Genomic DNA, 23,899 nt, shown 5'->3' on the forward strand with positions numbered 1-23,899 from the left:
ATAATGGAATATAACTCAACCATAAAAAGGAACAAAATTGGGTCATTTGTAGAGATGTGGATGGACCCAGAGTCAGTCATACAGGGTGAAGTCAGAAAGAGAAAAACAAATATCGTATATTAACACATATATGTGGAATCTAGAAAAATGGTACAGATGAACGTATTTGCAGGGCAGGAATAGAGACGCAGACATACAGAACAGACATGTGGACACCAGGGGGTAAAGGGAGGGTGGGATGAATTGGCAGATTAGGTTTGACATAAATACACTACCATGTATAAAAGGGATAGCTAGTGGGAACCTGCTGTATAGTACAGGGAGCTCAGCCTGATGCTCTGTGATGACCTAGGTGGGTGGGAGGTCCAAGAGGGAGAGGATATATTTATACATATAGGTGATTCACTTCATTGTACAGCAGAAACTAACACAACACTGTAAAGCAATTATACTCCAATAAAAATAAAAATTAAAGAAAAATAAAAACTTAAAAAAAAATCAACCTGACATCTGTCTAGACATGTCAATATATAATCCTGAAGTAACCATTAACATTCAGTCTTTTAAAAAAATTGGCATTATTTCCCCAAAGTTCTTTTTATTTCTAAAAGCTAGACTCTAGATGAAGCATTTAGTTTTTCTTCGTACATCATGTTAGATGGCAGCTCACAGAATGTAAACATAGTTATTTTTCTGCCCACTCATTTTGAGAAAAAAAAATGCTGCCCACACCAGATGCCCTTACTACCACTCAGCTTTTCCTTCATTAATCTCTAGTTGATTCCTTATTCAACAGTACATATAACGCTGCTCTTAACATCTTCTCCTTTCTCCAAGCTCTAAACTCTATTCCAGGATCTCTGCCAAACCCCTCTGTACCTCAAAACGCCCCTGAATATTTATCTACCCCCTCTTAGAGGAAGAAGTATCCATCCCTCCTTGTTAAGGCTAACCCTCCTTCCACCTGTGCTCCTGATGACACTGTCTCCTCCAGGACCTTCCCCAGTAATGTAGCAATAACGAACTCTACCATCTTTGATATATCTCCTTCTCCTTCACAGCTTCCAAGTACCATCAACTTCACCCCAAACACCCCTAGCAACTACCATGTAACAACATCCTTTTTTCTCACTGCCAACACTCGGCTATCCTTTTTGCTTACTTAGATGGTGGTACCATCCATCCTCCTAAATGCTCTCTCTGCTTCTGATTTCTTCATTTCTAATTCATCAGGTCGAATACACCAGCTTCATCCTCTAAAACAGCAGAGTATTTAGAAAGCTCTGACTTTCACTTTTCTACTCAAAAAGATTTAAGGGATTGATTATGTATAAAATCGTTTTCAAAGTTCATAGTATAGCCCTCTAAAACGCTAGTTCCTATCCATCCCATCTCTTAATCGCGCCAGGCTCTCTCCGAGAGAAACATAACATACAATATAGCTACCACTTACTGAGCATCATTCATTCATTCTGCTGTTCACTTTTTATTTATTTATTTTACTGAAGGCCTACCATGTGACAGGTACTATTCTAGGCACTGTGAATGCAGCAGTGAACCTAAGAGGCACAAAGCTCTGCCTTCATGCAGCTTACAACTCAAGTGGGGGGGATGGACGATAAGTAAAGAAATAAGATATGGTATCAGATGGCGGTAAGTGCTATAAAGAAAAATAAGGCAGAAAAGGACAATAGGGAATGGTAATGGGGGTGTGATTTAGAAGTGTGGTTGGGGAAAGGCTCACTGAGAAGGTGACATTTGGGCAAAAACCAAAGGAAATGGGAGAACAAGCCATGAGGATATGTGAGGGATGACGACTCCAGGCAGTAGAAAGCCCCTGAACTGCGAACGCCCACGTTCAAGCAATAGCAAGGAGGCCAGTGTAACTGGAGCAAAGTGAGGGAGAGTATAATAAGACAGAGAAGACTAGGGCCAGATCATGTGGTGTGATTATAAGAACCCTGGTTTTTACCCTGTGAGCTGACTTGAGTTTTAAAATGATCACTCCAGCTGGTGTGTACAGAAACAGGGCAGAAGGTTAGAAACAGGGAGACCAGGCAAAAAATGATGGAGGACCAAGGTGGTAGTAGTATAGGATGGAATTTGCTGGCGGATTACACTGTAGAGTGTGAGAAAAAGAAGAGCCAAGGTAGATGCAAACTATTACATTTAGAATGGATAAACAACAGCTCCTACTGTATAGTACAGGGGACTATATCCAAACTCCTGGGATAAACCATAATGGAAAAGAATATTAAAAAAAGCACGTGTATATGTGTATAACTGAGTCACTCTGCTGTACAGCAGAGATTGGCACACCATTGTAAATCAACTATACTTCAATTAAAAAAAAAAAAGAAGAGCTAAGCATGACTTCAAGGGTTTTAGACTGAGGAACTGGTAAGACAGAGGAGCAATTTAGCAAGATGCAGAAGACAGTTCGAGGAGAACATAATTAAAGGGGAGTGGGAGGAAGATCAGCAGTTCAATTTCATACATGTTAGCCTTGAGATGCCTACTAAGGATCCAAGTAAACTTGTCAATTATGCAGCTGGATACACACCTTGGAGTTCAGTAGCTGAGTTCACACTGAAGATACCTGGGAGTCATCAGTGTAGAGATGGTTTTAAAAGCATGAAACTAGATGAGAGTCCCAGGGACTAAATGGAGATAGAACTGAGCCTTAGAGCACTCCAACATTTAGACTTTTAGAGATGCAGAAAAAAAAAGGGACAGAGGCCAAGAAGGAACAGCCAGTAGGTAAGCAGAAAGCCTGGAAGAATAATATAATTATGAGGGCTGGGAATTAACCACTCAATTTACCAACATGGCGGTTACCTGACCTTGACAAGAACAGTTCTGGGATAATAATGAGGACCAAAGCTGACTGGAATGGGTGAGAGAAAGACTGGGTGAGAGAAGTGGAGGCAGTGAGTACACACAGGTCTTCTGAGGACACATAACCATACACTGAAGCATATGCTTCACAGGCTAATCAAGAGATAATGCTCTTAATCCTCACGTGACCCTATGAAATAGGTACCATTTATTATTCCCATTTACAAATGAAAAAAACAAAGCTCAGAGAAGTGAAATAATTTGTTCAAGGCCAGAATCTGTGAGTGGCAGGACCAGGACTCCAAACCCAAGTCTGTTTAATTCCAAAGCCTATGGCTGGTGACAGTGATGGAGCCTTCCCGTCTTTGGGAGGAAGCAGCTGTGACCTATTCCTGTTCCCAAGGATTCCCCAGTTCTTTAACAAGGTCCTGGAACTCTAAAGCCAGCCCTTTTGGAAAACACCAAAGCAGGCCCCCATTTTTCTTTGTGAACTTGTCAGTACTCCTACAAATGAAGTCATCACTGCACTGACCTGAGTTAGGGAACACTGATCCTTTGCCATTCTTCACGTCCACCACCCAGGTGGCTTCTTTACCTCCAGGGCCGTCCTTCACCTTGAAGGCAAAAATACCACCGATTTTCTTCACAAACTGCTCCCCTTCCTGGAAATAAAAATAACACAGAGTTATATGAAGTTCATTCCTCTGGCTTTTCCCCAAATTTTTAAATAGATACAGGATGTGAGCAGCTGGGTCAGCAGACAGTCCCCAAGCTCCCTTAGGATCTTTTACCCAGAAAAGTCTGAAATGCAACCAGGCAACAACTGCGTCACCTGCCAAATCTTCTGTTGAAAATGGCTTTCTGGATACAACTGGTGGAAGGACAGGGAGAATGGGAGAGTGGGTGGCACAGCAGCATTTTCTACTGAAATAGCCTTCATTTGTCTCAATAATTTCTGAAAGATTCACTCCGGCCTCTCTCAATGTAGGAAGCCTAACGCCTCTTTTCTTTGTAGGTAAATTCCTTCACATGTATTTTTGTTCTTGCACAATCAGAATTTAAAGATAAGTGGTTCAACTCATTTCCTGGATTAGTATAAAGAATTATACAAGTAATATACCATCCACCACCTACTTTTGGATCTTGAGGAATGAAGCTGGAAAAATAACCTCAGATCCACATCTCCGTAGGTTGGTTTCCTTTCTCCCTCCCTCTCCCCTTCATTCCCACTCTGTTTCATCCTTCCTTACTGAAATATTGATTGACCGAAACAATGATTGGCACCAGACTTTATTCCAGACGCTACGGAGTTAGAAGGGTAAATGATAATACACTATGATCACTACGAAAAAGGGGAACACAGGGGCCTACAGGAGCACAGAGGACCCGCTAACCCGGCTGGCAGGGTGAATAACTCACACACCTTAAAAAAAAACACACACACAATAATTTTATTGCAATTATTTTTCTTTAGAGAAAAAAACATATTGTACTGCAGAAAAAATAGAAAATATTGAGAAGCAAAAAGAAAACAAATCATTCATAATTTCACCACTCAGAGAAAATAACATTTTGATATAAATCTCCTCTTTTTTCTCTACATATATATATATATATATATTTTTTTTTTTTTTTCTTGCGGTACTTGGGCCTCTCACTGCTGTGGCCTCTCCTGTTGCGGGGCACAGGCTCCAGACGCGCAGGCTCAGCGGCCATGGCTCACGGGCCTAGCTGCTCTGTGGCATGTGGGATCTTCCCGGACCGGGGCATGAACCCGTGTCCCCTGCATCAGCAGGCGGACTCTCAACCACTGCGCCACCAGGGGAGCCCCCATATATATATTTTTAATGAGTATATATACTGTTTTGTAATCCACTTTTCGGTTTAATATAGCTATCCTTATTACTGTGTCATTAAGTATTCTTCCATATAACTTTAAATGACCATACATAGTCTTTAATTGTAGACGTGTACTATACTTTATTTAACCAATACTCTGCTGCTTGATGTTTAAGGTTAGTCTTAACTTCTGGCTCTTATAACAATGCTGTACATAACGTTCTTACATCTAAGTATTTTTACATAACCTCATTTACTTAAGGTTAATCTCCAAGAATTAAATTTTACTAATTAATAACAATGAATTTGCAATCAGCATCAGTTTGAATTCCTGCTCTGCCATTACTTATATAACCCTGAGCAATTTACTAAATCTCTCTGAATCTCAGTCTTCTTATCTGTGAAAGGGAGATAATAATATAGCTACCCTCATAGAGTTGTATGGTATTTAAATACCCACAAAGCACAGAGTAACTGCTCAATAAACGCTGGCATTTTTCCCCATTATTTTACTGTATGATCTGTCTGCTATTCCTGTGCCAGTATTATAACTTTATAGATGTACTTTACTCTTTGGTACAGTAAATACCATAATTCCTCTCTTAGAAAGATTCTTAACTATTCTTGGATTTGTTTTGGACATTTTTTCCTCTAGATGTACATTATAATCATTTAGTTAGTTCTTCCCCCGAAAATGGGGCTATAGGACTTCCCTGGTGGGGCAGTGGTTTAGAATCCACCTGCCAATGCAGGGGACATGGGTTCAATCCTTGGTCTGGGAAGATCCTACATGCCACAGAGCAACTAAGCCCGTACACCACAACTACTGAGCCTGTGCTCTAGAGCCCGCGAGCCACAACTACTGAGCTGGCACGCCACAACTACTGAAGCCTGCACGCCCTAGAGCCCATGTGCCACAACTACTGAGCCCTCATGCTGCAACTATTGAAGCCCATGTGCCTAGAGCCCATACTCCACAACAAGAGAAGCCACAGCAATGAGAAGCCCATGCACAGCAACAAAGAGTAGCCCCCACCCGCCCACAACTAGAGAAAGCCTGTGCACAGCAACAAATACCCAACGCAGCCAAAATAAACAAACAAACAAATAAATAAATGGGGCTACATACAATATATGGATCTGTTTGGAGGAAAAGTAATATCTTTACAATATTAAGTCCTCCCATCCATGAAGATGGTGTATCTTCAAGTTTTCCTTGATGTCCCTTGGCAATATTTTGTCATTTTCCCCCATATAGGCTTTTGTACATTTCTTGCCAAGTTTACTCTTAGTTTTTTAATATTTTATATTACTCTTGTTAATAATATATTTTTCATTATATTTCATGACTAGGTAATTGCAAATATATAGAAAATATATTCATCTTTACATATTTATTCTGGAATTGGCTATCTTTTCAGTTTTCTTATAATTTCTAATCGAGTTTTTATTTACCACCTTTTTTTTTTCAGCCTTACATCCCTGCAATAATTTATATCCAAGATTCCTCCTTTTGGTATCATAATATTTCTTCTTTTAACAAAGACTTTAGTGTTTACTATGTTCAGGCACTGTGCTAAGTACCTGAAATACTCAAATAATTATTATCAGTTACTAACCTCTGTTTCTACGTATGCAGAGAGTCTGGCCTAAGTTCTTTCTTTTTGTTGTGTTTTGTTTGTTTTATAACAAATTCATTGAGATATTTATATATCAAAAAATTAATCCTTTTAAAGTATATTAATTCAGTGGTATTTTAGTATATTCAAAGTTGTGCAACCAACACCACTATCTAATGTTAGAATATGCTCATCACCCCCAAAAGAAAACCATACACATTAGCAGTCACCCCCACCCCCACCATTCTCCTCTCCTGCTAGCCCCTGACAACCACTAACCTACTTTCTGTCTTGATGGACTTGCTTATTCTGGACATTTCACACAAATGGAATCATACAGTATATGGTCTTTTGTTACTGGCTTCATTCACTTAGTATAATGCTTTTAAGGTTTATCCACGTTAAAGCACGTTATCAGTAATTAGTTCCTTTTGATGGCCAAATAATATTCCATTGTATGGATGCAGCACATTTTGTTTAGCCATTCACCAGTTGGTGGCTGTTTCCCCTTTTCAGCTATTATCAATGATACTGCTATGGACACTTGTGCACAAGTTTTTATATGGACATAGGATCTAATTCCTCTTATATTTAGAAGTAAAAATTTGGGTCATAAGGTAATGTTTAACCTTTCAAGGAACTATCAAGCTGTCTTCTAAAGTGGCTGCACCATGTTACACTCCTACCAGCAACAAATGAAGGTTCCAATTTCTCTACATCCTTACCAACATTCTTGTCTGTCTTTTTTATTTTAGTTATCCTAGTGGGTGTGTCAATCTTTTTCTTGTACATAGATAACACACCTGAACCTATCTAGAATGAACCATGGGTCTTAGGACTCCAAAGAAGCTATTCTAAAAATATTTAATCTAGGCCTACTTATCTCAACAGCCATGGAAGCAATTCTTAACATGTGACTGTCCTGAAATCAACTACCAACATTTTCTAATTAAATCAAGAAATCAAAATGATTGTCAAATTTTTAAAGTGAAGGAGAGAAATTCTCTTATTTTGGCTTCCCTTAAAACATCTCACTCAAATTAAGTTAACTTTCAGAAAAACTAGTAACAACAATAATCTTTTGGGGGCTATAAAGTTTTCAAGTGCTTTTATATACATTATTTCTTTAATTTTCATAAAACCCTGAAAGTAGTTGCACAGGTGTTAATATTAGCTCATTAAGCAGAAAAAATTACTGAGGCTCTAAAAGGTTAAGAACCCTTTAGACTATTCTCTATCCTACTGCCAACTAATCCCTCTAATATAACCCACCTAACACTAACATAAATATCACTTTCAGGTTTGAATTTAAATGGCTCCCCACAGCCTACAGGATAAAGTCTGCCATCACTCAAAATTCTTCATAATCTGAAGGATATTTATATGTTCTTATCTTCAGCCCCTTTTTCATCCTCCCCAGGTTTTTTTGTTCTGACCGCTTTGAATGCCATGAACATACATGCCTCTATGCCCTTGCTCATGCCCTGTCCCAGTTCACTCACCTCCTCCTCCTCTCCATTCCCACCTAACTTCATCAATTCAAGTCTCAGCTCACACGCTAACTCTTCTGGAAAGGCGTTTCTGCCTCTACTGGACATTTTGATAGCCCTTTGCACATACACCCACCTGCAAGTTTCTTGCTAAAGCAGTTTTTTTTTTTTCCCGGGAAAAATTTCCCATGTCTATTTTCCCACTAAACTCAATGTTCCCTGAGGCAAGGACGTATGACAAGTAAGCAACACAACCAGAATCAATCTCAGGTTGGTTTAACTTCAAATTCAATGCTCTTTCCATTTGCTCATACCATATGGCAAAGTAGGTTATATCAATACTTCCAAAATTTGGCCTATAAAAGTAGTTTCTGTCACCATAAATAAATTAAAAGAAAGTTCAAGTCTTTTCCACATTCCTTAAAATCGTTTATCCTTCAAGGTTCTGTGGAGATAATCTAGAAGAGTAGGTAGTAACGCTGGTGTGCTGGGCCACCCAAGGAGCCAGGCTTCCTTTGGGGCCAAGAGCCCATGAACAGCTACTTCCAGCTGCATCTACGCATCATCTGCTTGCACAATGCCTCAGGAATAGTTATGTTAGACACCAACAAGTTAGAGCAGGAAATCACCAGCAAACGTTTAGGAATTCTACCTGAATACCTGGAAATTCCTCCCACTTCCTTAAGACAGATGTAGATTAATTTTGCACCTGCTGTTACTTTTGACAACCAACTGATCCTCTTATAAAATCAAATCCTTTGGTCAATAAAACATTTTCAATTGAAGAAGGAGTGAGAGAGGGCAAGGAAATGGACAAGGAGGAGAGAGTTAAAAGGGTAAAGAAAATACACATCTGTTGCAACACTAGAGATCACTAATACTAAGAAAGTTCTAAGTGCCTGCTTGCTTGAAGAAAAGTACTTCTTTCTGAGTAGGCAAAGGGTCAAGGAGTAGGTCCTGTTGTAAACTTAATAGGAACAAAAAATTAAGACAATTCAAAGAAGGGCAATGGGGTATTGCTATCGAAAACAAAAGTGGAAATAAAATCTCTTGTCAGGCTTCCTTTGCAATGCAGAAAATGCATGAATTGACAAAAGATTCCAAGACTTTCACTTTCTAGTACTGCAAACATTTAGGAAACTGACAATCGTGGGAAGGAAAAAAGAAACAAGGGGACAAGGTCCATGCAAGTGAGGTTACAGAAGGAGAAGAAAAGAATTAAAATGGGAGCAAGAGGCATACATTTGCAAAGCTAAAAGAAAACTGTGAAATAAAAACAGCACTGTTTCGTTAATCCCAGTAATGAAATATGCAATGGTTGACATATAGCCATAACAGATACTCTCTAAACTATTTTCTTTTTTGACAGAATAAAGTTGAAAAAAAAGAAAAAAAAAGGGACAACCTGGCAGAAGCAACTATCCTATGGATTATTCTGCAGGCAAATACTGGTGGCATGAAAAAAATTTTTTTCAAGCTGAGTCCAGCTTCACTTTAGTGGACATTTGTAATAAAAGAAATTTAAAAAACAATAATGAGATATATTTCCCTACTATTGGCAAAGATTTTTTTAAAGCCAGCCAACAAAGCACTGGAGATAGTGTGAAGAAAAAACCATCACTCTCACGAACTGTCATTAAGTTTGTAAATAAGTTCCCTCTTTTTGGTGGATAGTTTGGCAACACGTATCAAAAAGCTAAACATACATATCCAACAACCCAACAATTTCCCCTTCTAACTAGTTGTGCTGAGGTAATCATGGCGTTAAGTATTTAAAAATGAGGGCAAAAGGAAATTTATTATACCTGTTTTTTTTACTTGCAAGATTTAAATACAACACAATGTTCAACACAGGAGGCTAGTTATATAGATTATGATACCTATATTCAAACGTGTACTATGGGGTCATTAAAACTGATGGTAAGGATTTATATTTATGGGCAGGGAACATACTATCAAGAGAAGAAAGCAGGTTATAAAATAACAGGTAGGGACTTCCCTGACAGTCCGGTGGCTAAGACTCCACACTCCCAACACAGGGGGCCTGGATTCAATCCCTGGTCAGGGAACTAGATCACACATGCAGCAACTAAAGATCCCACATAGCGCAACTAAGACCTGGCGCAGCCAAAAAAATAAATAAATGAATATTAAAACAAAACAGGTAGATTAACAAGGGTGTATCCCTCAAGATGGCAGCAAGATAGGTCTGCAAGCTCCTGGGCCACTGCCTGCCTGCTGGGAACTGTCAGCCCTGGCCCCCTCTACATCAGGAAGATTGTTGATCATTATGAAAATTCTAGAAATGCAGGGTACTTTGTCAAGACACATCAGTCACTTTAGCTGTTTTCCCATCCACAGCACAATCACCTTAAGGTGTTAAGAAATCCTTTGTGCTATAATAAGGGAGTTACAAGATCTGCACAATGCTTGCCTTCACACTGTGGCTCTAACATGAGTGAAATGCACACCTTAAATGTTCTGAATCCTTTATTTCAGCCCACTGGTCCGCTTAATACATGTGTAATTGGAATTATGTGACTGTGGCTGTAACTGTGCCTCGTTGGTCACAATTAAAATCAATTATGAAATTCCAAGGTATCTTTAAGTTTGAAACAATGAAGTAAATACCTAATTTTGCCTGAAGAGAATAACTCTCTATTTTGGAGAGTTACTGTTAGATTGCTTTAGTATGATTATTATCTATCAAGAACTAATTACTGATCCTCCAGAAGGCAGACAGCAGAAGCAAGAAGATCTATAATCCTGCAGCCTGTGGAACGAAAACCACATTCACAGACAGATAGATGAAATGAAATGGCAGAGGACTATGGACCAGATAGAGGAACAAGATAAAACCCCAGAAAAACAACTAAATGAAGTGCAGATAGGCAACCTTCCAGAAAAAGAATTCAGAATAATGATAGTGAAGATGATCCAGGACCTCAGAAAAAGAATGGAGGCAAAGATCAAGAAAATGTAAGAAATGTTTAACAAACACCTAGAAGAATTAAAGAATAAATACCTAGAAGAATTAAAGAACAAACAAACAGAGTTGAACAATACAATAACTAAAATGAAAAATACCAGAAGGAATCATTAACAGAATAACTGAGGCAGAAGAATGGATAAGTGACTTGGAAGACAGAATGGTGGAATTCACTGCTGCAGAACAGAATGAAGAAAAAAGAATGAAAAGAAACGAAGACAGCCTAAGAGACCTCTGGGACAAAATTAAATGCAACAACATTCACATTATAGGGGTCCCAGAAGGAGAAGAGAGAGAGAAAGGACTCGAGAAAATATTTGAAGAGATTATAGTTGAAAACTTCCCTAACATGGGAAAAAAATAGCCACCCAAGTCCAGGAAGCACAGAGAGTCCCAGGCAGGATAAACCCAAGGAGAAACACACCAAGACATACACTAATCAAATAGACAAAAATTAAAAAGACAAAGAAAAATTATTAAAAGCAACAAGGGAAAAATGACAACACACAAGGGAACTCCCATAAGGTTAACAGCTGATTTCTCAGCAGAAACTCTACAAGCCAGAAGGGGGTGGCAAGATATATTTAAAGTGATGAAAGGGAAGAACCTACAACCAAGATTACTCTACCCAGCCAGGATCTCATTCAGATTCGACAGAGAAATCAAAATCTTTACAGACAAGCAAAGAGAATTCAGCACCACCAAACCATCTCTACAACAAATGCTAAAGGAACTTCTCTAAGTGGAAAACAAAAGAGAAGAAAAGGACCTACAAAAACAAACCCAAAACAATTAAGAAAATGGTAATAAGAACATACAAACTGATAATTACCTTAAATGTGAATGGATTAAATGCTCCAACCAAAAGACACAGGCTCACTGAATGGATACAAAAACAAGTCCCATACATATGCTGTCTACAAGAGACCCACTTCTGACCTAGGGAAACATACAGACTGAAAGTGAAGGTGTGGAAAAAGATACACCATGCAAATGGAAATCAAAAGAAAGCTGGAGTAGCAATACTCGTATCAGATAAAATAGACTTTAAAATAAAGAAAGTTACAAGAGAAAAGGAAGGACACTACATAATGATCAAGGGATCAATCCAACACTTATAAATATACATGCACCCAACACAGGAGCACCTCAACACATAAGGCAAATGCTAACAGCTATAAAAGAGGAAATTGAGGGACTTTAACACTTCACTTACACCAATGGACAGATCATCCAGACAGAAAATTAATAAGGAAACACAAGCTTTAAATGATACAATAGACCAGATAGATTTAATTGATATTTATAGGACAGTCTATCAAAACACAGCAGTATACACTTTCTTCTCAAGTACACACGGAACATTCTCCAGGATAGATCACATCTTGGGCCACAAATCAAGCCTCGGTAAATTTAAGAAAACTGAAATCATATCAAGCATCTTTTCCGACCACAATGCTATGAGGTTAGAAATAAACTACAGGGGAAAAAAATGTAAAAAACACAAACCCATGGAGGTTAAACAATACATCACTAAATAACTAAGAGATCAATGAAGACATCAAAGAGGAAATCAAAAAATACCTAGAGACAAATGACAATGAAAACACGACGATCCAAAATCTATGGGATGCAGTGAAAGCAGTTCTAAGAGGGAAGTTTATAGCAAAACAATCCTACCTCAAAAAACAAGAAAAATTTCGAAGAAACAATCTAATCTTACACCTAAAGGAACTAGTGAAAGAAGAACAAACAAAACCCAAAGTCAGTACAAGGAAAGAAATCATAAAGATCAGAGCAGAAATAAATGAAATAGAAACAAAGAAAAGAACAGCAAAGATCAATAAAACTAAAAGCTGGTTCTTTGAGAAGATAAACAAAATTGATAAACCTTTAGCCAGACTCATCAAGAAAAAGAGGGAGAGGACTCAAATCAATAAAATTAGAAATGAAAAAGGAGAAGTTACAATGGACACCACAGAAATACAAAGCATCATAAGAGACTACTACAAGCAACTCTATGCCAATAAAATGGACCACCTGGAAGAAATGAACAAATTCTTAGAAAGGTATAAAGTTCCAAGACTGAACCAGGAAGAAATAGAAAATATGAACAGACCAATCACAAGTAATGAATTTGAAACTGTGGTTAAAAACCTTTCAAGAAACAAAAGTCCAGGACCAGATGGCTTCACAGGTGAACTCTATCAAACATTTAGAGAGGAGCTAACACCCATCCTTCTCAAACTCTTCCAAAAAATTGCAGAGGAAGAAACAGTCCCAAACTCATTCTATGAGGCCACCTTCACCCTGATACCAAAACAAGACGAAGATACTATAAAAAACATTACAGACCAATACCATTGATGAATATAGATGCAAAAATCCTCAACAAAATACTAGCAAACAGAATCCAACAACACATTAAAAGGATCATACACCACGATCAAGTGGGGTTTATCTCAGGGATGCAAGGATTCTTCAATATATGCAAATCAATCAGTGTGATACACCACATTAACAAATTGAAGAATAAAAACCATATGATCATCTCAATAGATGCAGAAAAAGCTTCTGACAAAATTCAACACGAATTTATGATAAAAACTCTCCAGAAAGTGGGCATAGAGGGAACCAACCTCAACATAATAAAGGCCATATATGACAAACCCACAGCAAATATCATTCTCAATGGTGAAAAACTAAAAGCATTTCCTCTAATATCAGGAGCAAGACAAGGATGTCCACTCTCACCGCTAATATTCAACGTAGTTTTGGAAGTTCTAGGCACAGCAATCAGAGAAGAAAAAGAAATAAAAGGTATAGAAATTGGAAAAGAAGAAGTAAAACTGTCCCTGTTTGCAGATGACATAATACTACACACAGATAATCCAAAAGGTGCTACCAGAAAACTACTAGAACTAATCAATGAATTTGGTAAAGTTGCAAGATAAAAAATTTATGCACAGAAATCTCTTGCATTCCTATACACTAACAACAAAAGATCAGAAGGAGAAATTAAGGAAACAATTCCATTCACCACTGCAACAAAAAGAATAAAATACCTAGGAATAAACCTCCCTAAGGAGGTAAAAGACCTGTACTCAGAAAACTATAAGCCTCTGATGAAAGAAATCAAAGACGACACGAACAGATGGAGAGATATATCATGTTATTGGATTAGAAGAATCAATATTGTCAAAATGACTATACTCCCCAAAGCAATCTACAGATTCAGTGCAATCCCTATCTAATTACCAAGGGCATTTTTTAAAGAACTAGAACAAAAAATCTTAAAATTTGTATGGAGATACAAAAGACCCCAAATAGCCAAAGCAATCTTGAGGGAAAAAAACGGAGCTGGAGGAATCAGACTCCCTGATTTCACACTATACTACCAAGCTACTGTAATCAAGACAATATGGTACAATATGGCACAAAAACAGAAATATAGATCAATGGAACAGGATAGAAAGCCCAGAGATAAACCCACACACCTATAGTGAACTAATCTATGACAAAGGTGGCAAGGATATACAATGGAGAAAAGACAGCCTCTTCAATAAGTGGTGCTGGGAAAACTGGACAGCTACATTTAAAAGAATGAAATTAGAACACTCCCTAACACCATACACAAAAACAAACTCAAAATGGATTAAAGACCTAAATGTAAGACCGGACACTATAAAACTCTTAGAGGAAAACATAGGAAGAACACTCTTTGACATAAGTCACAGGAAGATCTTTTTTGACCCACCTCCTAGAGTAATGGAAATAAAAAAATAAATAAACAAATGGGACCTAATGAAATTTAAAAGCTTTTGCACAGCAAAGGAAACTATAAACAAGACAAAAAGACAAACCCTCAGAATGGGAGAAAATATTTGCAAACGAATCAATGGACAAAGGATTAATCTCCAAAATATGTAAACAGCTCATGCAGCTCAATGTTAAACAAACAAACAACCCAATCCAAAAACGGGCAGAAGACCTAAACAGACATTTCTCCAAAGAAGGCATACAGATGGCCAAGAGGCACATGAAAAGATGTACAACATCAGTAATTTTTAGAGAAATGTAAATCAAAACTACAATGAGGTATCACCTCACACCAGTCAGAATGGGCATCATCAGAAAATCTACAACAACAAATGCTGGAGAGGGTATGGAGAAAAGGGAACCCTCTTGCACTGTTGGTGGCAATGTAAATTGACCTAGCCACTATGGAGAACAGTATGGAGGTTCCTTAAAAAACTAAAAATAGAACTACCATACGACCCAGCAATCCCACTACTGGGCATATACCCTGAGAAAACCATAACTCAAAAAGAGTCATGCACCACAATGTTCACTGCAGCACTATTTTTTTTTTTTTTTTTTTGCGGTATGCGGGCCTCTCACTGTTGTGGCCTCTCCCGTTGCAGAGCACAGGCTCCGGACGCGCAGGCTCAGCAGCCATGGCTCATGGGCCCAGCCACTCCGCAGCATGTGGGATCTTCCCGGACCGGGGCACAAACCCGCGTCCCCTGCATCGGCAGGCAGACTCTCAACCACTGCACCACCAGGGAAGCCCTGCAGTACTATTTACAATAGCCAGGACATGGAAGCAACCTAAGTGTCCATCAACAGATGAATGGATAAAGAATATGTGGCACATAATACAATGGAATGTTACTCAGCCATAGAAAGAAACGAAATTGAGTTATTTGTAGTGAGGTAGATGGACCCAGAGTCTGTCATACAGAGTGAAGTAAGTCAGAAAGATACATACATACAAATACTGTATGCTAACACATATACATATAATCTAAAAAAAAAAAAAAGGTTCTGAAGAACCTAGGGGCAGGACAGGAATAAAGACGCAGATGTAGAGAATGGACTTGAGGACACAGGGTAGGGGAAGGGTAAGCTGGGACGAAGTGCGAGAGTAGCATGGACATATATACACTACCAAATGTAAAACAGATAGCTAGTGGGAAGCAGCCACATAGCACATGGAGATCAGCTCAGTGCTTTGTGATCACCTAGAGGGATGGGATAGGGAGGGTCGGAGGGAGACGTAAGAGGGAGGAGATATGGGGATATATGTATATGTATAGCTGATTCACTTTGTTATAAAGCAGAAACTAACACAGCACTGTAAAGCAATTTTACTCCAATAAAGATGTTAAAAAAAGAAAGGAAAAAGAAAAACTAAAAATAGAATTACCATATGAACCAGCAATCCCACTACTGGGCATATATCCAGAGAAAACCATAATTCAAAAAGACACACGCACCCCAATGTTCATTGCAGCACTATTTACAGTAGCCAGGTCATGGAAGCAACCTAAATGCCCATCGACAGACAAATGGATAAAGAAGTTGTGGTACATATATACAATGGAATATTACTCAGCCATAAAAAGGAATGAAATTGGGTCATTTGTAGAGATGTGGATGGACCTAGAGACTGTCATACAGAGTGAAGTAAGTCAGAAAGAGAAAAACAAATATCGTATATTAATGCATATATGTGGATTCTCGAAAAATGGTACAGATGAACCGGTTTGCAAGGCAGAAATAGAGACAGAGATGTAGAGAACAAACATATGGACACCAAGGGGGGCAAGTGGGGATGGGGGTTGGTGGCGGTGGGATGAATTGGGAGATTGCAATTGACATATATACACTCATATGTATAAAATGGATAACTAATAAGAACCTGCTGTATAAAAAATTCTTTTAAAGAACTAAGTACTGTACATAAACATAGTTGCATATATAATATAAATTTAAAAACTCAACATGCATTGTATGATCCTCGTTATGTAAAACTGTATGTTAATACACACAGAGATGTCTCAAAGAATGTCAACCACTGTTAACAGTTTAGTGAACTCTTAGTAATGGCATTTCAGGAGATTTAAAATTTTTCTTCTTTTTTTTTTTTTTTCAGTATGCGGGCCTCTCACTGTTGTGGCCTCTCCCGTTGCGGAGCACAGGCTCCGGACGCGCAGGCTCAGCGGCCATGGCTCACGGGCCCAGCTGCTCCGCGGCATGTGGGATCTTCCCGGACCGGGGCATGAACCCGTGTTCCCTGCATCGGCAGGCGGACTCTCAACCACTGCGCCACCAGGGAAGCCCAAAATTTTTCTTCTTTATATGCTTCTGTATAATCCTTTTAATTAGATCATTTTTACAACAAGAAAAACAAATTTTAAAACTGTGAAAAACTCAAGCACAAAAGATTTCTTTTTAAAAGGAGTTTTGATATTAGGTACCTTTAAGGCTCCTTTAAATATTATTCTTTCGAATGGTTCTAAGTAAGATCTTCGTAATTCAGAAGGAAATTATACCAAAATAAATTAGAATCCCTTTACATCACTCAAATCTGGAGATTTATTCATCTCTGACATGCACTCTTACCAAAATTACAAGGAAGCCATAGTAGACACTAAGAAATATAAAATACACTCAATACTTGACAGTACGATATAAATTTTCAACTGGTACCACTCATGGCAACACGTGAAATCTATATCTGCTTCCTCTAGCCCCAGAGTCCTCCTGGTAGTATTGGGTTGACCAAAAAGTTCGTTCGGGTTTTTCCGTAAGAAATATCCCAATATTTTACATAAATCTTACCTCTTCAAGCTTCTTTTCAATCTCCTTAAAGACAAGACTTGCCTTAAATCCATCAACTGCAGAGCTGGTTGGAGCAGCCTCAATTTGATGAGTTCTAAAAGAACTGGGGGAAAGAATCGATTTCAATCCACGGAGTCATATAGGTACTAGGTTTTTCAACATTTATACAGTAGTAATTTTCAAAAACCCTAACAGAGATGCTGTGCCTTTTACCCAAAGGAAACTGTTATTAAGCCAATAAAAGAATTAAGCTTTTCTTCCCATTTTTCAACAAATATTGCGTGCTCACTAGATGGTAGGCCTTGTCCTTGAAAATATACTAAACCAACGAACCTACCCTCATGAAGCTTCTAAGCCACTGGGGGAGACAATGAACACGCAAAAAATAAAGAATATAGTTACTATGAAGAAAATAAGGCAGATTAAGGAGATATAAAGAAAGTATATTTATGTGTGTTGGTCTATTTATTTTTTAAAGATTTATTTTATTATTTATTTAATTTACTTTTGTCTGCGTTGGGTCTTAGTTGCAGCACGCGGGGTCTTCTTTGAGGCGTGCGGGCTCTTTTGTTGCGGCATGCGGGTTATCTCTCTACTTGTGGCATACAGGCTCTGTAGTTATGGCATGTGGGTTCCAGAGCATGTGGGCTCTGCAGTTTGTAGCACACGGGCTCTCTAGTTGAGGCACGCGAGCTCAGTAGTTGTGGCGCAGGCTTAGTTGCCCCGCAGGCATGTGGGATCTTAGTTCCCTGATCAGGGATCGAACCGGTGTCCCCTGCATTGTAAGGCGGCTTCTTTAGACCCCAGGTGGTCTATTTTAGATAGCCTAGTCAGATAGGCCTCTCTGAGGAGGTGATATTTAAATTAGGTATTAAATTATGTAAATGAGCCAGCCATGTAAAGATTTAGGTGGAGAAGTCAGCTCTATACTTCCAGTACAAAGAACTTGATGTAGAAACTAGCTTAGCAGTTAAAGGAACTATAAGAAGGCCAGTATGGCTGGAGCAGAGCAGAGGAGAAGGACCTAAGGTCACAGAAACATGCAGGGCAAGATAACAAGGGGCTTTACAGGTCACAGTTAAGAGTTTGGATTTTATTTTAAGTACCTTGAGAACTGCAGGGTATAAGCTGGAGAGTAGCACAATCCATTTACATGTTTTAAAAAATAAATCTGGCTGCTAGCTGGAAAATGGACTATAAGAGGGCAAGTGAGGAGGCAGGGAGACCAATTAAGAGGCTACTGCAGTAGTCCAGGCAAGAGACGATGGTGATTAAACAGGGTATAATGAAGTGGGGAGTAAGCAGAGGTTGGACTCGAGATTTATTTTTTAGCTATGACACAAGATATGAATTTACTAACATCCGTCTATTGGTTGCTTGATACTTGGGGAACAACTATAGATAAATGGCCTGATGTGGCAGAAAGAACATAGTCCCTGTAGCTACAAAAGCCTGGGTTAGAATCTCAAGGCTTCCTCCACTCACTAGCTATGCGATTCTGAGCAAGCTACTTCATCTCTGTGCAACCTCTGGTAGGGAGGCAGGGAAGAAGGTGGAGGGTGCCGGTGACTTTGCAGAATTAAGTGGAATCCCGTGTGGAAGGTACCTAGCAGAGATCCTGGCCCATGGTAAAAAATGACAGCCACGACTATTACAGGCTGCAGAGCCTCAAGCATTAGATGCTGAGAGAAACTGAAAGGTCTGAAGAAGATGAGGGCACTTTAGGATTTTAAGTAATTCCTCTGAAATACCACATGCATCCTGGCGGTGGCTGAGGCCAGGACTGGAACAACAAACATCGGAAGGATATACCTGAAGGAGTCAAGAGCGTAGCAGCTGCTCAGTAAGCAAAGCATGTCTTTCCTTCTTTCTCTACCTCCTCTCCTTCCTTCTCTTTCTCCCCACCCACCCCACCCATTTCTCCTTTCCCTTCCCTTCCCTTTCCTTCTTTCTATCATTTCATAAATATTTAACGACTGCCTGCTACAGGCCAAGCATTGTTCGAGGTACTGGGAGTACAATGGCGAACAAGTCAGACCCAGTCCCAGTCCTCACTGAATCTATATTTTTCCAGGAAAAAAAGAAGAAAACAGACAAAATAATTACAAGTATTAGGAAGCAGACAAAAAGAGGAACCGAGGTTAAGGCAGTCAAGGAATGATGTCTCTGAGCAAGTGAATTTAAGCTAAGACCCAATTAAAGGAAGAAAAGGAGCTAGACATTCAAAGAGGAAACTTGCAAAGATCCTGAGAGAGAAAAGAGTTTAGCATGTTAAAAGAAAGTAAAAGAGGACCAGTCACTAGAGTACAGTAAGTGGGGGCAAAATGACACAAAATGAAATTGGGGAACTGGGCAGGGACCAGACCATCCAGGCCAAAGAAGGGATTTTGGGAAACCACTGAAATGATTAAACAGGGAAGTGAAATAGTTTGATTTGTGATTATTCTTACAACTGTGCAGACAATGAATTGGTGGGGTTGGGATGCAAGAACTTAGGTGGGGAGAGGGTTACGAGGCTGCTGGAGTGGTCCAAATAGGAAGTGGAGGCAGTCTGCCAGCGGAGATGGAGAGAAGGAAGTGGATTCAAAATATATTTTAAACATTGAATCCATAAGCCTTGCTGCTGGGCACGAGAGAGATCTAAGGGGGAGGGGAAAGAGCAAGGATGATTTAGGTGTTTGGCCTGAATAACTGAAGGGATGACAGTGCCATTTATTGACAAAAGGAAGAATGCAGTGAGAGTAAAGGGGATCAAAGTCCCATCTCAGGCACAGTCAGTATGGGACCTTTGTGAGACAAGAAGGCAGTTGGATATGACAGTCTGGAGCTCAGAAGCAGTCTAGGCTGGAGATAAAGTCGGATAATCATTAGCATAATGAAAGTATTTAAATCCATGGGAACAGACAAGCTCACCTTGAGGGAATTCTAGAGAAAGAAGTAAGCCTAGGACAATACCCTGTGGATCTCAATTATTTAGAAGTCTGGGAGGGAAGAGGAAGCAGTAGCCAGGGATGCAAGAGGAAAACTAGAAGAACATAATGTCATAGAAGCCAAGAGGGGAGAAAGAATCTGGGAGGGAGGGAGGGAGGGAGGAAACTATGTCAAATGCTGCCAAAGGTCAAATACCCACTGGACTGGCAACATGAAGAGTTCAGCTGACTTGGGCAAAAGCAATATTAAGCAAGTGTTGGAAGGCAGAAGTCAGTAGAGATTACAGTAAATTAAAGAGTGAATAGGAGAGGGAAATAGAAACAGTGTGTCTCTTTTGAGACATTACTTTCAGGGGAAATGGAGTGGTCTCTGGAGGGGAGGGTGGTATTAAGGAAAGTTTGTTTTTGTTTTAAGATTAACATATTAGAGCATGTTTGCTTGATGATGGTAATGAATCAGGGGAAAAGAGACAGAAGTCTTGAGAAGGTGAAGGGGGATGAGATCTAGTGACCTATGAAGGAAGAGGAGGAGACTCAAGGGAAGAAGAGGATCAGAAGGGTAGAATGCTAGATAGGTCTATAAGTCTTGGGATGGAAGATAAGGGAGTTTGGGTCTAATGACTTCTGTTTTTTCAACAACATACAAGGCAAAAGTAATCAGCTGAAAATGAGGGTGAAAGGAGGGTATGGAAAGTCTAAGAGGTTGAAAAGTGAACCTACTAGAGAAATCATATTAATATCACAACAAGGAATGGAAGTAAGCTCTCACCATGCTGAAATACATGCAATTCTCAGAGCATGGCATGCTACTTCATACTTCCATGCCTTTGCCCTTGCTGCTCCCTGTGTCTGGAATACCTCCGTCTTAGCAAATTCTATTTTACCCTTCAAGATCCAGGCCAGGAAACTCCCTTTCCGTGAAACCCTAGTAAATGTCAGCTTCTCAAGAGCAGATACCACAGCTTTTGAAAAAAATAATCTTTATTTATATCCCCAGTTCCTGACACACAATAGGTATTCAGTAAATAGTGACTGAATAGAACTGAATTACACTGAATTCTCTCTTAGCTAAATTCTAATTTTTTCCTGTTCCATTTAGAGCAGAATTATCTATGGTACACCATTTTCTCAGTCAAAAGTCTGAAGAGTGGCCTAAAATCAAGTGGCTACAACTAGTCCTCCACAAGCCAGTTTCATTTCATTAATAGTCCAACTTTTCAGCCTTTAATCATAAACATCACTGTGCCCTCTCCAAGCTTGACACTTCCTTACTGTATGTGATAAAATAATAACTGACACTTCTCAGCGTACATACAAAGTATCTTGATACTTTATGGGGCAGAGTTCAGACAAGTTCTGACAGGTCACAGATGTTTATTTTGCTTCTGTTGAAAAGTTCACTCAGTTAATGATTAACCAACTTTTCATCCAGATTAGGGAAAAAATTTATAAAGTTATATCAATATTTTCTGAAAATCCCTCATATCTTACAATTTATTTGATATGTGCCCTGCTCTAGGGAAGCTGAATATAACTTACACAAACTCAGAAAATAACTTACTCATATTACAAAAGGATGCACCTCATGATTTCTTTTTTTTTTTTTTTGAGATAGATTTGAAATTTTAGTAAAAGCTTTTTTGCCCACCCAAATCATATTCTTCTTTCTTTTTTTTTTTTTTAACATCTTTATTGGGGTATAATTGCTTTACAATGGTATGTTAGTTTCTGCTTTATAACAAACTCATGATTTCTTTATATTCGAAGTTCTTTTAGCAGAAACTAAAGTCTGATTATTTTTATTTTTTTTACCTTGGTTTATACATAAGTTTTCTGGAATAAATCTAGTATATAAAATGTTGGAAGGGACTCTGAAGATTAACTATTTAGTGTATGAATTCCCTCTATGCTTCCTGAAATTTTCATTCCAAGGTCTAGAACACAGGCACTGTTTCAACAACGTCAAAGATCAGAAGCACAGGGGCTTCCCTGGTGGCACAGTGGTTGATTGTCCGCCTGCCGATGCAGGGGACACGGGTTCGTGCCCCGGTCCGGGAAGATCCCACATGCCGCGGAGCAGCTGGGCCCGTGGGCCATGGCCGCTGAGCCTGCGCGTCCGGAGCCTGTGCTCCACAACTGGAGAGGCCACAGCAGTGAGAGGCCCGCGTACCGCAAAAAAAAAAAAAAAAAAAAAAACAAAACATTTTTAAAGTGGCCGCTGCTGTTTGTACTGTTTAGGAAGAATACAGGATCCTACATTTTAATCAAATTTCCATCCCTAAATCTAACATTTTACCAGTTTTACCAGTAATTAGTCTGTTCAAATTAGAAATGGTTGTGCGACACACACAGGACAAAAGAATAGGGTTCATTTGCAATCAGCAACTCCCCTTGACCTCTGAACGGGCACACGGCCCCATCACAGACAGAAATCCAGCCCAGAAAGCCAAACTGTGGACTTCAACAGGTTGGATATATGCCTCACTCTGAACTAAAAATTAAAGTTCATCTTTTCCAAACTTCTAGGTGACATTTATAATTTAATATATAAAACCATTTTCAACAGTTTAACCAGTGACGTGAACCACAGAAATAGGAAAGAAAAAAGGAAAATAGCTAGATAAATCAGAAATCAACAGTTTATTGAGCAACTGAATGAGTGGCAGGTACTTTTTGTTAGTTTTCTAACCCCTGAAGTAGATATTTTCACTCTTTTCTAACTGAGGGAAAGGTGAACATGTCCTAAGCAAGCAGTGTGACAGAAAAGTTGATGGGGTGTTCTTTCCACTGATCAACACTGCCTCTCTGATAATTCCAGCCTATAAAAAAATTAAAAAAGATGTCGCATACAGGTGGCATTTCAGTAGTTTTATAATTTCTTCATTCTAACTGCTAATTAATTGGTGGCTACATTAGTATGGAGAAAGATAAAAATCAGTTAAGATTTTTGCATGTGTTCTTAAATATCTCTTTTTAAATGAAACTAAGGGACTTCCCTGGTGGCACAGTGGTTAGGAATCCACCTGCCAACGTAGGGGACACGGGTTCGACCCCTGGTTCAGGAAGATCCCACATGCCGCACAGCAACTAAGCCCATGCGCCACAACTACTGAACCTGCACTCTAGAGTCCGTGAGCCACAACTACTGAGCCCGCGTGCCACAACTACCGAAGCCTGCGCACCTAGAACCTGTGCTCCTCAACAAGAGAAGCCATCGCAGTGAGAAGCCTGTACACTGCAACAAAGACCCAACGCAGACAAAAATAAATATTTTAAAAAATAAATGAAACTAAAATCGTGTGTGTGTGTGTGTGGTGTTGTGTGTGTGTCCACTGTGTCCCCTGAGAAGTCCTGGAGGTAATAACAACAAGCACTCAGCCAGCAGCCACACTGTGGTTTCTAAATACCATTCTCCACTAAAAGGAACTAGGGCTCTCTGAAGAAATGGTTGATCTTAGGGCTGGGGCAGGGAAAATACAGGATGAGCCTGGAATACCTTCTTGAGCTAGAAAGCAAGCAAGTAATAAATAGAATCACAAGACAGTACAAGTCAGCTAGAAGGGGCTT

General features: G+C 39.2%; 1 protein-coding gene across 6 annotated transcripts in view; it reads right to left on the reverse strand.

Moving 5' to 3' along the window:
• SCP2 (sterol carrier protein 2) overlaps positions 1-23,899 on the reverse strand; it is a 163,093-nt gene that overhangs the window by 17,338 nt on the left and 121,856 nt on the right. For all 6 annotated transcript variants that reach the window (XM_027108508.1, XM_027108509.1, XM_027108513.1 and 3 more), the window contains 2 exons: positions 17,403-17,505; positions 3,371-3,500 (listed from right to left, as the gene is read on the reverse strand). In XM_027108508.1, the coding sequence (XP_026964309.1) occupies positions 3,371-3,500; positions 17,403-17,505 (233 nt within the window). The remainder of the gene's footprint in view (positions 1-3,370; positions 3,501-17,402; positions 17,506-23,899) is intronic.

This window comes from Aethalodelphis obliquidens, unplaced genomic scaffold (genome assembly GCF_003676395.1).
Source record: "Aethalodelphis obliquidens isolate GAN/ISIS:26980383/991018 unplaced genomic scaffold, ASM367639v1 scaffold9, whole genome shotgun sequence".
Lineage (NCBI taxonomy): Eukaryota > Metazoa > Chordata > Mammalia > Artiodactyla > Delphinidae > Aethalodelphis > Aethalodelphis obliquidens.